This window comes from Lipotes vexillifer, unplaced genomic scaffold (genome assembly GCF_000442215.2).
Source record: "Lipotes vexillifer unplaced genomic scaffold, Lipotes_vexillifer_v1.1 scaffold107, whole genome shotgun sequence".
NCBI lineage: Eukaryota > Metazoa > Chordata > Mammalia > Artiodactyla > Lipotidae > Lipotes > Lipotes vexillifer.
This window is the reverse complement of record NW_006777108.1, coordinates 533,707-548,632: the sequence shown is the minus strand read 5'-3', so window position 1 is coordinate 548,632 and position 14,926 is coordinate 533,707. Positions and strand designations below refer to the sequence as shown.

General features: G+C 38.7%; 1 protein-coding gene across 1 annotated transcript in view; it reads right to left on the bottom strand.

The window, feature by feature from the left end:
* Positions 1 to 8,667: 8,667 nt before the first annotated feature.
* The window catches only part of COL28A1 (collagen type XXVIII alpha 1 chain), a 161,550-nt gene continuing 155,291 nt past the window's right edge, over positions 8,668 to 14,926 (bottom strand). The window contains 2 exon segments of the mRNA XM_007450791.1: positions 8,668 to 8,840; positions 14,627 to 14,765. Of these exon segments, the coding sequence (XP_007450853.1) occupies positions 8,668 to 8,840; positions 14,627 to 14,765 (312 nt within the window).

The following is a 14,926-nucleotide window of genomic DNA, read 5'->3' as shown; positions in this document are numbered from 1 at the left end:
GCAGCAGCAGCCTTAGCGTCTCCTGCCCGTCTCTGGTTTCCGAGCTTTTAGCCGCAGCTCGCGCCCGTCTCTGGAGCTCCTTTAGGCAGCGCTCTTAAAACCCCTCTCCTCGCGCACCAGGAAACACAGAGGCAAGAAAAGGTCTCTTGCCTCTTGGGTAGGTCCAGACTTTTCCCCGGACTCCCTCCCGGCTAGCCGTGGCGCACTAACCCCTTCGGGCTATGTTCAAGCCGCCAACCCCAGTCCTCTCCCTGAGCTCCGACCGAAACCGAAACCGAGCCTCAGCTCGCAGCCCCGCCCGCCCCCGGCGGGTGAGCACACGAGCCTCTCGGGCTGGTGAGCGCCGGTCGGCGCCGATCCTCTGTGCGGGAATCTCTCCGCTTTGCCCTCCGCGCCCCTGTTGCTGTGCTGTCCTCCGCGGCTCCGAAGCTCCCCGCTCCGCCTCCCGCAATCTCTGCCCGCGAAGGGGCTCCTAGTGTGTGGAGACCTTTCCTCCTTCACGGCTCCCTCCCACTGGTGCAGGTACCGTCCTTATCCTTTTGTCTCTGTTTATTCTTTTTTCTCTTGCCCTACCCAGGTACGTGGGGAGTTTCTTGCCTTTTGGGAGGTCTGAGGTCTCCTGCCAGCGTTCAGTAGGTGTTCTGTAGGAGTTGCTCCACGTGTAGATGTATTTCTGGTGTATCTGTGGGGAGGAAGGTGATCTCTCGATACACAGGTTTTTATGTAATTGTTTTACTTTAAAACCTACTTATATGTAATATATATTCCTTTGAATATATCAAATATTTTGCAATATAAAGAAATGAAAAGATAAGAGAAAAATACACATTAAAACTAAAGTGAGATCCCATTTTCAACCATCAGAGGATCACAAAGATCAAACAACTGATAAGACTCAATAATGGTGAGAAAGGGAAAAAGCAGGTACACTCATAAGTTGGGGGAATGTAAATTGGCACAATCTTTAAAGTAAGTCCTTTGACATGGCTATCAGAAGTACATTCTCTTTGTTCTTACAATTTCGCTTCATGAATAGATTGTATAGATATACTTACACAAACACTAATATGTACTCCCAAAACAGAAGACTAATGTGTACAAGGCTATTCAGTGAAGCTTTTCTTTGGTCATAATAACAAAAGATTGGAAACATTGAAAGGCCAAGGAAAGATGGGTTGATTAAATAAAATGAACTGCTGTGAAGCATTTTAAGTCTAAGGTAGCTCTTCATCTACTGACACAGAATGAGTTCCATGATACTAAGTGAAGGAGAAAGGAAGAGAGAGAAGGAGGGAGGAAGGAAAAAAAGGAAGGGAGGGCACAAAGAGAGAATATTTCAAAGGGAAAGGAATGGTGATCTCAGAAAGTAGCAAATGGTTGAGTATAGCTGAACTGAAGAATACGTATAAGAACCTGGAGGAAGATAAATGAGAAATGTAAGCAGGGGTGAGGACCTCGAATACTGCGCTAAAAGGTTTGCTCTGTACCTTGGAGAAGACGGAGAGCCTCTAAAGCAGTTTAAGGAGGAGAATGATTGGGTCACATCTTCTGTAACTCAGCAGCACTGGGGGGATAAAGATCAGAGGTGAGGGATAAGATGGAGGTGAGGAGGCTGGTTTGGAAGCAATGAGAAACTCAGAGTGGAGAAAATCAGGGAGTAGTAAAAGATGGACCAGATGCCCTGAGCAATCGGATATTGGGCGTAAGGGAGAGGCAAGAGTCTGGGGTGTTCCTCAGAGGCCAGATGAGGTCAGCGGCTGAGTGATTGCACCGTTCAGAGAAATGGAATACAGAGGGACTGCTGGTTTGTTGTGAAGGCAGAGGGTGGTACGAAGCAAATTTAATAGGCTTGGCCTTCAACTTTCAGTATGGGAAAAGCTCACGTAACACTCTAAAATTTGAACAGGCACAATTTTAGTCAATTTTACTGTATTTGTCCATATTATTTAATAGCAAAGTATGTAATATACCACAAAGAAAGTCTACACAAATTCCAATATTTATTTCTTGGAAGACTAGAGATGAGATGATCACATAAAAACAAGGTCTGTTGGGGTTTTGTTTTTGATTTTTTTCCCATCAGGGACATGCTCTGTTTTGTTTTAAAGAGTCCAAAACAAGTCTGAGCAGTGATGTATTCATAACAGAATCAACTTGGGAAAAATCCCAAATTGCTGAAACTAGCAAAACTATAGCACTCTTCATTAAGATGCAAGAGATGGAAAACAGCCAAATGATAAATTTAAGGTAACACCAACTAATATACTAAGGAGAAAATAATTGGAGAATTCCACTAGTACTTAAAAATAATGTCAAGAAACTGTGAGTGCAGACTTTAAAGGCTAATTTGAAGGATAGTAAAAATAAAATTGCTTCAGTCATCAATTTTGGAGAGAAATAGGGAAAGAAATCTTTATTTTGCTGTCTTTGCAATCCACAAGTCCTGATTTACTATTTAGAATTCCTACTATGTAATTCCTATTTTTCTTTGCTTCCAAGATAGAGGGAAATTTTCCCATGTCTTCTACTGATGTGGCAGTTACCTTAGGTTTTTTTCTATTCCACAGGAACATAATACTGTTTAAAATCAGGGATGTGTTAATAGGTTTGCTACTCTCCCCTACTCTAGGCACCAAGAACACCCATCACAAGCTGGAGGGCGTGCTCAGAATTAGAGGGTAGGGTGATAAAAAAAAAGCCATGGAAATAGGAGAAGCTGCTGAAGCAGCCCAAATGAATGAGGACATATTGGCTGTCTTAAAATAACACAACCATTCTGAAAGGTTCCACAAGGTCAGGGTAGGAGTTTAGCAGGATGGAAGCCACAGGGGACATCCAGCTCAACTATAGCAGTGGGAGATGGTATTACCTAAACAATGGGCTGCCTCTGGAGGAGAAAGTTGTCTTGTCAGAAATGCTCACCCCAAGAATGCCCAGAGTATTTGTCTAAAAGATATAAGGAATAGAGGAGACAGTACTAGAAGACTCTAAGGATCCTTGGCAAGTCGAAGAGCCCATATTTTCTCAACCTGATTACGGCAGGGCTTAAAATTTCCTAACTTTCAGAGTTTGATGTGACTTTTAATGAATTGGCTTAAATGAATGATTTTTCAAAGATACTAATTTATGAAAACGGTAAGAAATAATGAATGCTTTTAGAAATCACGTCAGATATACATATTTAAATCTGAAATGCCATTCATATGTGTGAAAAATGATTTGGAGCTATTCTTGTTTTAACGATCAGACACACACACATATTTTAAAACATGTCTTATTTTAGTGAGGGGGAAAGCTCTTGGAGACTTCAACAGTATTAGTCCATCTTTGCACGGCTGTTCACGCAAGACACTGAATTATAGTTTAGTAGAGAAAAAGGGCATAAATCATTGAACATCTAAAATTCCAATTCAAATAGTAGACTCTCTCCTGACACTGGCATAATTCAGATGTTCCCTTGCTGGTTCTCAGCCAGGGTAGCTCATCAGAATCACCCATGGGTGCCCAGCCTCACCCCAGACCTGCTTAGCATGCATTTCTCTGACAGTTAATGAAGCTAAGCATCCCTTCAGAGGTGTATTGACCATCTCCTTTGAATTGCCAGTCCCTATCATTTTCCTGTTTTTTCCTTTTTATTCTTTTTTACTTATAGGATCTCTTGGTTTATTAGTGATGTGCAACGATTCTGTTACACGTAACATGCAAATGGCTTTCTCTCATTCTTTCGTTTACTTCTTGTTGTGTGTAGGAAAAACATTGACTAAAATCACCAAGCCTACTTGGCATTTTATAAATTTAGCATGCTCTTCAGACCTCCCATGAGAGCAATTCTTGCAGTCAGCAAAGCTGAGGTTTCAACTAAATGAAAACGGTAGAAATGATCGTCTAAGATATTTTAACATTTCAGTGGAAGTTTGTCATCGTTAAAATTCTTGAACGTCATTAGTACTTAATAAAATACTAAAAATTTCTCAATGTCTTAATTTAAAATGGACACTTCTCTCGATACACATTCTTGGTTTTAGCACTTTGTGTACAGTCTGTCCTTTTTTATTTGAAAATGGAGAAAGAAAATGTCATATATCTCCCCCATCTCTATTGGTTTTTTAAAAATAGAAGTACAAATGATTTACAATATTGTGTTAGTTTCAGGTGTATAGTGCAGTGATTCAGTTTTGGATTTTTTTTCAGATTATATTCCAGTATATGTTATTATAAGATATTGGGTATAATTTCCTGTGCTAAACATTAAATCCTTATTGCTTATCTATTTTATGTATAGTAATTTGTATCTGTTGCTCCCAGACTCCTAATTTGTCCCTCCCCCTCTCCCTCTCCCCTTTGGTAACAGTAAGTTTGTTTTTTACTTGAGTCTATATATAGATTCATTTGTATTATTTTTTTAGATTCTACATATAAGTGACATCATACAGTATTTGTCTTTCTCTGTTTGACTTATTTCACTAAGCATAATATTCTCTAGGTCCATCCATGTTGCTGCAAATGGCAATATTTCATCCTTTTTTTCTATGGCTAAGTAATATTCCTGTGTGTGTGTGTGTGTGTGTGTGTGTGTGTGTGTATCACATCTTCTTTATCCATTAAACTGTTGACAGGCACTTGGGTTATTTCCATATTAGCTTTTTAACTAGATTACAATGAAAACATAAATCATCATTCTCTTTTCCAAAATCTCAGATTGTTCAGTTCACCCTCTTTGATTCTTTATCTAGCCAGACAACACTCCTTCTGACTTTTCCCTTTGTTTTGCTAATTATGGTGGGAAAAGAGGGGAGGAGTGTCCTGAATCTCAAAGTGGATGAGAGTAATAGTTTTTAACTCATTGACATAGCACTTCTCTCTTATTCTTTTAAACTGGTGTGATTTTTTTCTTAACGTTTTCTATTCCTCTCTTTCAAGGAGTTAATTATTTCTCTAATGAATTTTATAAGGTGAGTTCTAATATTTTTTAATGTATTGAGTTCTTCCTAGGAACTAGGAACTAGGGACACAGAGATAAACAAGGCATGTCTTTGCTTCTAAGTTCAGAGAACAGGCAGGTGGTACAGATGCTGTGATCAACAGAATAATGGATGCAACAGTGTCCATTCCCTAATCCCCAGAACCTTACATAGGAAAAGGGCTTTGTAGATGTGATTAAGGTTAAGGACCTTGAGATGGGGAGGTTAGTCTGGATTGTCCAGGTGGGCCTTATCAAATCACACTAGTCCTTAAAAGCAGAGAACCTTTCCCAGCTATAATCAGAGCACCAGAGAGATGGTAGCATGAGAAGAATCCAACCAGCTGTTGCTGGCTTTGAAGGTAGAGGAAGGGAACATGAACCAAAGGATGGATGTGGGTAGCCTCTAGAAGATGGGAAAGGTAAGGAAACGGATTCTTCCCTAGATCCTCCAGAAGAAACACAGCCCCACTGACACCTTGATTTTAGCGCAGTTCTCGAGACGTGCATCAGACTTTTGACCTCCAGAACTGATAATACATTTGTTTTTTTTAAGCTGCTGAACCTGTGGCAATTTGTTAAAGCAGCAAAACAAAAAACTAACACAGGTGCTCTGCACTAAGTGCAAGGCAGCTTAGACTGTGATCAGGGTAGAATGGAGGCATTAGGGCAAGTGTTTTGTGTCCTCAGAGTTGAGCATGGCCCAACTGAGAGAGACGAGGAAGTACCACAAGGGAGGAGGCCTGCAAGTTGTCCTTGGAATATTAGGATTTGGTCAGTCACATGAAGGAAGAGGAGAACATTTCAGACAAACAGATGAACACCCAAGTCAACATTACAATATGTTTGCACATCAATTTTCTGTATGGGAAAAATTGTGAAAAGCTTGAAAAACAAGCATAAGTACTTCTGCTGTTTGCAAAATGGCAGGCTAGATACCATGAAGGGTCTTTCTGCTTTCCAACAACCATACGGTGACAATACAGGCTTTTCAATGCATTGCTGGGCTTCCAGGAAATAAGAAAATACCCAAAGCCCTCCATCCCACAACAACAAAAAGTGGGGTAATGGCCATCTATGTAGCTCAGACCCACTTTCATGCTGAGACAACTAAAAAAGATGAAGAAAAAACAGTCACCTGGAAATCACCAACATGCTAATAGTCTCATCGGAATTACCAGGCATGAAGATGGGAAGCTAGAGAGGTACACCCAGCACCCAGAGCACGTTTTGTCCTGGGTGAGCTTCCTGCCCAAGAAAGGTGGCTGAAAGTCTGAGCAGCATAAACAAGGAAAAAAGGTGCTAGCCACAAAAATAAAGATGGGTAAATTTGCATTAAAATTGAGAACTTCTGTTCACTAAAAAAAGAAAAGAAAAGAGTAAAGTAAAAAGGCAAGCCACAAAGATATTAGCAACACAAATAATGAGCAAAGAATTCAAATTCAGGATATATAAGGAACTCCAGAAATTCAATAAGCAAAGGCAAACAATCCAATAGGAAAATCTCCCCCAATTATAAACAGACATTTCACAGAAGCAACAGCACAGATGGTAAATAAATATGGTAAGATGCTACCAGAGAAGGGCAAATTGAAACAAGATACCATTTCATATCCATGATTAACAAAATGAAGAAGTCTGACAATTTTGTGTTAAAAAGAATGTCAAGCAATGGGAATGCTTATACAACAACTGGTGCGAATTTATAATGAACTGGTTCAAACACTTGGCGAAAAAATTTGGTATGATGTACTATTTTTGAATGTTTACATATCCTGCAACCCACCAATTCCACTTTTGGGTATATAGCCTAGAAAACCACTGGTACACGAGCACCCAAAGCCACACGTAAGAGCATTCATAGCAAAGCTGATGAAAAATATTAATTAGAAACAATTTAGCATAGACAAGGTAATGGTTGAATATGTTGTGATATATTCATACCAGTATTATACAACTGTGAAAGTGAACAAGTATGAATTATAATGTAATAATATATCAAGTGAAAAAGAATTACACGTCATGAAACCAATTTTTTAAAGCTCAAAAAACCTAAATAATAAATTATTTAGGAATATATTTAGATATGGTAAAACAGGGATTAATTATAATATTGAATGAAAGTAGCAAGTTGCAGAAGACCAGAGTATGACACCATTTTTATAAAGTCCTAAAATAAGCGAGACTATGTATTATTTAGAGATACATAGAGATTTATGTGGTTTCACATGTAAAATTACATATAAAAACCAATAACAAATTGAAATAGTAAGACCAAAATTCAAGATGGGTAATTCTGGCAGACAGCAGGGGGTTGGGATGATGGAGGGGCTCACAGGAAGTTTCAACAGAATTGCTTATGTTTGGTTCATTCTCCGTGTGATGTGTTCACTGGTGTCCATCATGGTATCATGTTTTTTAATTTACAAGCATATTGCATATATTATTTTGTAGTATCAAATACTACATAATAAAAATTTAAGCTATACAAAATTGTTTTTGCTAAGATGGCTGTTATTCCAGTTCCTCCTTCTTTGGGTGCACTTTTGTGTACCCCCAAACTCAAATGAGGGTCACAGGGCTGAAAGAAGAGGAAAGTGTGTTGTGAGATGATATATACAAATGCTGCCTGAGTTCAGCTCAGAACTAGTGATCTTCCCAAACTGGATATCATAAAATGACAGAGCCAGTTCTCTACTACTCTGTTGGATTATATTTCAATTTGGTGGCTCATTTTTTTTTTTAGTGTACACTGTATGTTTAAAACGCTCTGCTCAGGAGTTCATGTGGGCTTCAAGTGGTCCTCGGCCATCAAGTGCCTTCCCATCCCAACCCACTAAAATTCAAAGTTGCTTTTACACATTTTAAAGGAAGGGTAGAAAATGTTCCTTTGTCTAAATTACAATTTTTGTTTAAATATATAGCTTAAACATACAATAAAGGCTTTTCTTCCAAATATGTTGGAAGAGTGGGGAATGACAATTGTTAATAAATCTGAGTTGCAATTTTAATTCAGATTAGTTTCTTAATCATTTTCAGGGCAAATGAGGCAAAAATCTAACTACCCTCACCAACCCCACTCCTATCCCACGGCCGCTCATCTCTCAGAACCACTCCATCTTGCTGTGTTTCCCTCAGGCAGGATATCATTCTTACCTCACCACCATCTCTGCACAAAGATACTCCCATCACTTCTAATGTCCATACCCAGTTCCTTCCCCACCAGCTACCTTTTGCTACAGGCAGGGCTTTTAGGGGTTTGGGGGACTGAGGCAGGTGTGAGGGATTGGGGGAGCCAGGGGGGAGTGGGGGTGGTCTGGGGCAGGGGTTTCATCTGACATAATACATGCAAAGGAATTAATGGCAATCAGAACAACATTGCAGGTTGTGAAATAGATAGAACATGTGTGTTGAAGTTACACAGTCCTGGGTCAGACCCCCCATCTCTTCCACTTTTTAGTTTGGTGACGTTTGAGAAGTTCCTAAACTTCTCAGAGCCTCAGTGTCTTCATCTGTAAAAATAGTTAATAATACCTACATCCTAGGGTGGTTGTAAAGATTTGACTATGTTTATAAATTGTCAGTGTTCAGTATACACTCATATATGGTGTTTTATTTGTATTGGGTGAATATTGAAATTATAGAGATTCTTTCTAGGCTTGTAGATAGAGACATAGATTTGACTCAGTACAGGGTGATTTACTTGCTCATCCTTGAATGCAGATTTCTTCACATTCCTTTTCACTGTTGAATCTATTTCCTGCGCCTTTACAGCCACTGAACCAAAAGCAAGCACAGGAGTTGACCTGTTTGTCGTAATACCATCGAACCACATATTCGGTACAGTTTCCTGACTGTAGGGGTTCCAAACATCTAGGATCTAGAGTGAGAAAAGGATAGCATGTTATTATAAGTTTTTCTTTCACTGAAAAGTAAAAGCTTTAGGAAGCTTATTCTCCATGCACACTAACACACCAACTAGAAAAGTATGGTTCTAAGTAAAGGAAGGGTTCCTGAATACCCAACATATTTCCTCTACCACCTGAAACTCCACCATTAGGTAGTCATTCCTTTGAAAACATAAAAGTTTTTGAACTTCATGAAACCCCATTAAAATGCATATTTTCCTGGCAATACTGTGAGCCTTGATTGGCTAATAGTCTTGTGAGGATTAGTTGACAGGAGAAAGATTGAACTTCATCATTTACTTTGGACTTGATTTGAAATCAAATTAGCACTTGGAATGAAGATGACTTTGGCCTTCCATACACATTCCCTCCAAGTTTGTTCATAGAAAGCACCACTATGATCACATGTGATTGTGCTTACTAAAGGAGGAAAATCCTTTTAAGTTACAAAAAAATGTAAAATAAAGGACTCTCTTTTTTTTTTAATTGAAGTATAGTTGATTTACAATATTAGTTTCAGGTGTACAGCATACTGATTCAGTAATTTTGCCGATTATACTCCATTATAGGTTATTACAAGATAATGGCTGTAATTCCCTGTGCTATACAGTATACCCTTGTTGCTTATCAATTTTATACATAGTCGTTTGTATCTGTTAATCCCACACTCCTAATTTGTCCCTCCTCCCTTCCTTCTTCCCTTTGGTAACTGCAAGTTTTGTTTTCTATATCTGTGACTCTGTTTCTGTTTTGCACATATCAATACATACATTTGTATTATTTTGTAGAGTTCACATATAAGTGATATCATACAGTATTTGTCTTTCTTTGAATTACTTCACTAAGCATAGTATTCTCTAGGTCCATCCATGTTGCTGCAAATGGCAGAATTTTGTTCTTTTTTATGGCTGAGTAGTATCCACTGTATACATAGACCACATCTTCTTGATCCAATCATCTGTTGATGGGTTGCTTCTATGTCTTGGCTATTGTAAACAGTACTGCTATGAACATTGAGGTGCATGTATCTTTTCTAATTAATGTTTCTGTTTTTTCCAGACGTATACCCAGGAGTGGAATTGCCGGGTCATATGGTAGTTCTATTTTTAGTTTTTTCAGGAACCTCTATACTGTTTTGCATAGTGGCTGCATCAACTTACATTCCCACCAACAGTGTACAAGAGTTCCCTTTTCTCCACATCCTCTCTAACATTTGTTATTTGTAGACTTTTTAATGATAGCCATTCTGACAGTGTGAGGTATATCTCATTGTGCTTTTGATTTACATTTCTCTAATAATTAATAATTTTAAGCATCTTTTTACATGCCATCTGTATGTCTTCCTCGGAGCAATGTCTCTTCAGGTCTTCTGCCCATATTTTGATTGAATTCTTTTTTTTTTTTTTTTTTTTTTTTTTTTGATACTGAGTTGTATGAGCTGTTTTATATTTTAGAATATTTATCTGTTGTCAGTGGCATCATTTGCAAATATTTTATCCCATTCTGTAGGTTGTCTTTTCATTTTGTCTAAGGTTTTATTTGCAGTGTAAAAGCTTTTAAGTTTAATTAGGTCCCGTGTGTTTATTTTTGCTCTAATTTCTTTTGCCTTAGGAGATTGATCCAAGAAAACATTGCTACTATTTATATCAAAGAATGTTCTGCCTGTGTTCTATTCTAGGAGTTTTATGGTTTCAGGTCTTACATTTAGTTATTTAACTATTTTGAGTTTATTTTTGAGTTTATTTTTTTACATGGTGTGAGGAAATGTTCTAATCTCATTGTTTTACATGTGGCTGTCAATTTTTCCCAGTACCACTTGTTGAAGAGACTGTCTTTTCTCCACTGTGTTTCTTGTCTTCTTTGTCATAGATTAATTGATTGTAGGTGTGTGGGTTTATTTCTGGGTGCTCTATTCTCTTCCATTGATCTATATGTCTATTTTTGTGCCAGTACCACACTGTTATGATTACTGTAGCTTTGTAGTATAGTCTGAAGTCTGAGAGGGTTGTACCTCCAGCTTTGTTCTTTTTTCTCAAGATTGCTTTGGCAATTTGGGGTCTTTGTGGTTACATATGAATTTTAGGATTATTTGTTCTAGTTCTGTGAAAAATATCATGAGTATTTTGATACGGATTGAATTAAATCTGTAGATTGCTTTGGGTACCATGGCTATTTTAACAATATTAATTCTTCCAATACAAGAACAAAAGATATCTTTCCATTTCTCTGTGTCATCTTCAATTTCCTTCATCCGTGTTTTATAGTTTTCAGAGTATAGGTCTTTCACATCCTTGGTTAAGTTTATTCTTAGGTACTGTAATATTTTTGATGCAATTTTAAACAAGATTTTTTTTTTCTTACTTTCAATTCTGATATTTCATTATTAGTGTAGAGACTCATAACAGATTTCCATATATTAATCTTGTATCCTGTAACCTTGCTGGAAGTATTTATTAGTTCTAATAGTTTTTGTGTGGAGACTTTAGGGTTCTCTATATAGAGTGTTGTGTCATCTGCAAACACTGACAGTTTTACTTCTTCCCTTCCAACTGGATACCCTTATTTTTTTTTCTTGCCTGACTGCTGTGGCTAGGACTTCCAGTACTATGTTAAATAGAAGCAGTGAGAGTGGGCATCCTTGTTTGTTCCTGAATTTAGTGGAAAGGCTTCCAGATTTTCACCACTGAGTGTGTGGGTTTGTCATAAATGGCCATTTTATTCTTTGTTTTCCAGTTGTGGTTATAGTTCTTCTCTGATCATTTATTCTTATTTGTGTTTCTACCATTGTGGTTTGATGATTTTCTTTTGTAGTATGCTTGGGTTCCTTTATCTCAACATTTCTTTTAGGGTAGGTTTAGTATTGCTTAATCTTTTAGTTTTTGCTTGTCTGAGAAATTCTTTCTCTCTCCTTCTATTCTAAATGATAATCTTGCTGGGTAGAGTATCCTAGGTTGTGGGTTTTCCCTTTCAGCAGTCTGAATACATAATGTCACTCCCTTCTGGCCTGCTAACTTTCTGCAGAGAAATCAGCTGATAGCCTTATGGGGATTCCCTTATACATGACTCTGTTTTTTTCTCTTTCTGCCTTTAGAATTCTCTCTTTAACTTTTGCTATTTTAATTATATGTCTTGGTGTGGGTCTGTTGGGGTTCATCTCGTTTGGGACCCTCTATGCTTCCTATACCTGGATATCTGTTTCCTTCTTCAGATTTGGGAAGTTTTCAGCAATAATCTCATCAAATGCATTTTTGATCCCATCTCTCTGTCTTCTCCTTTTGATACAAATGTAGGCACGTTTGATGTTATCCCAGAGATCTTGCATGTTGCACTTGTTTTTGTTTGTTTGTTTTGTTTTGTTTTTTGTCATTCTATTGTTCTGAATGAGTGATTTCCATTCTTCTATCTTCCAGATCATTTATGTGTCCTTCTCTGTCATTTATTCTGCTATTCATTGCTTCTGGAGTATTCTTTATCCCAGATACTGAATTATCTATGTTTGATTGGGTCTTTCTATTTTCTAGTTCCTTATTAAAATGATCTGTGTTTAGATCATTTCTCTTCCCAATTCAATTAGCATTTTTATTACCAATGATTTGAATTCTTTATCTGGTAAGTTGTTTATTTCTGTTTCATTGTTCTTTCATGGGTTTTCTCTTTGCTCTTTCAGTTGAGAGTAGTTCCTCTGCCTTTTCATTTCACTTAAGTTTCTCTGTGTCTATGAACCTAGATGAAACAGTTAGCTATTTTGGTTTTGAAGGGGTGTTCTTATGTGGGAGTGTCCCTATGCTATGTGCATGTGCCCACTGCCTTTGGTGGGAGAGCTGGATTTGATGTGGATGCCAGCCATGTCTTTCCTCAGGGTGAGCTGGCAGCTGTCACCTTGGTAGGGGATTGGGCTGGAGGTGGAGGAGCAAGAGCTGGAGCTGTGTGTGAGGCAGGATGTCCTCTCTGCTCAGTAGTTGTCACCGCCCTTGGGTCTGCTCCCAAGTTGCTGGAGTGGAAGCCCAGTGGGTCAGGCTTGAGCTGACTCTTCTCCCTTAAAGTGTGTGTTTTTCCTTCTCTTTACTCTGGGATCTTTGCCCTAAAAGGAGGGGATTGCTGAAGCAAGTAGGGCTCATGGGCTTACAGAGTTTGGCTCAGATGTACCCCATGATCCTGTCTTTTCACTTGTTTCACTTGTGGCCACCCCAGGTCTAGTGCTAGGCTGAAGCATGGAGTGAGTGGGGCCAGAATGTTCCTTTGGCTTGGGCTGGGGCATGCAGCAAGGTGGTCCTGGGCTGCTTCTGGGGTGCCACTTGAATACGTGCCAACAATGGCTACCTCCATGAAGGGCTCTCTCTATATCACAATTTTCTTTTAAAAAGATCAGCTTTTTAAAATATATATTTATTTTATTTATTTACTTTTGGCTGCTTTGGTTCTTTGTTGCTGTGTGCGGCTTTCTCTAGTTGCGGCGAGTGGGGGCTACTCTTCATTGCAGTGCCTGGGCTTCTCATTGCGGTGGCTTCTCTTGTTGCAGAGCATGGGCTCTAGGTGCATGGGCTTCAGTAGTTGTGGCACGCAGGCTCAGTAGTTGTGGCTCAGAGCTCTAGAGCACAGGCTCAGTAGTTGTGGCGCCCGGGCTTAGTTGCTCCGCAGCATGTGGGATCTTCACGGACCAGGGCTCGAACCCGTGTCCCCTGCATTGGCAGGTGGATTCTTAACCACTGCGCCACCAGGGAAGACCAAAAGATTAGCTTTTACAGGACAATAAAAACATGACCTTCTAATGTCAGTTTACAAATAAGTTTCAGAAACACTTCCACTATCCAAAAAAATAAAGCTAATTAGAGTTACAACAATAAAGCTATTTGTTAAATCCCTTTTTATTTCATGTTTGTCTTTAATGCCTTATTATTTCTTACTGAGGAACTTATACCAAGGTGAGAAAATTCCCAAAAAAGACCAAATAGATACTTGCTGCCTGACACTTGTGTTCTGTGTGACAGTTTACATGCCATAAGCTTCATTTCTCAATAGCAAAATAAGCCCTTTCTCCACCTGCTATAATCATTTCCCCAGATTTGGAGTATGTCTCAATTCACTTATTTGCTAAAACTGACCTCTAAATTTACCTTTTCGGCCAAATAGAAGGGAGCAAGTGGATTCTCGCTACCTCCACTCTTTAAAAGCAATAACTGAATAATGTATATTGTTGTCAAGCCAATCTAAGCTGCTTTTGGGCAAGGATGTTATCTCTCTTGCATGTTCTTCACAAATGTGTATGTAATGATTAATTTCTATAGACATTAACTGCATAGAAAATATGCTGATGAATTGGAATCTAGATTCTAGCTTCTTTTTCTTTCTTTCAACCAGGGGTCAAAAATTCAAATGTCTACATGTGTGAAGCCTTCATGTAAGACAATAGGGAGTGGTAAGAGCTACTGCAAACATGAGAGCAATATCCTCTGTAAAGGTTTTCAAATTTTAAAATAACAATAAACACTATAAGAGCTTTAAATTTTTTGATTGACCAAATTTGTTCCAACAACCAGCCAGTTTTCTAATTCTATATATAATAAAATGAAAAGTGTCTTTTGTCCTCCCTGTTTAGAGTCAAAACATGTTCTCTCTGGATGAGATTTTAGAGACTATTCTTTCTGTGCCTCCTTGATATTATAGATATAACAGCTGATGGGCAGAAATCTCTTACCTTCGTGCACAAACTTTTCTCGCTCTGAGTTTCAAATGGGACTTTGCGCTCTGGTTTCCAGACCCTCTGCCTGATCCTCAGGGGACCTGAGCAATGGCCCCTGGGTGGTGGCAGCCTCAGATGATGGAGTGGCAGCAAGACTGGCAGCCCAGGTGGGCTCTGAAAGCTCATTCTCTTTGTCCTGGGCTCCAGAGACACTGACCTATACAAAAAATTCACAGTTTTGAATCTGGTGATATCAAGTCAAAAAAGCTACTTTACTTTGGGGAACACTTAAAGAAAAGTTTCTTCCCAGTTCTTCAATATTAATTATTTCAATAAAAGCTCACGAAACGATGCCTCTCCCCTATGTCAGGCATTCCT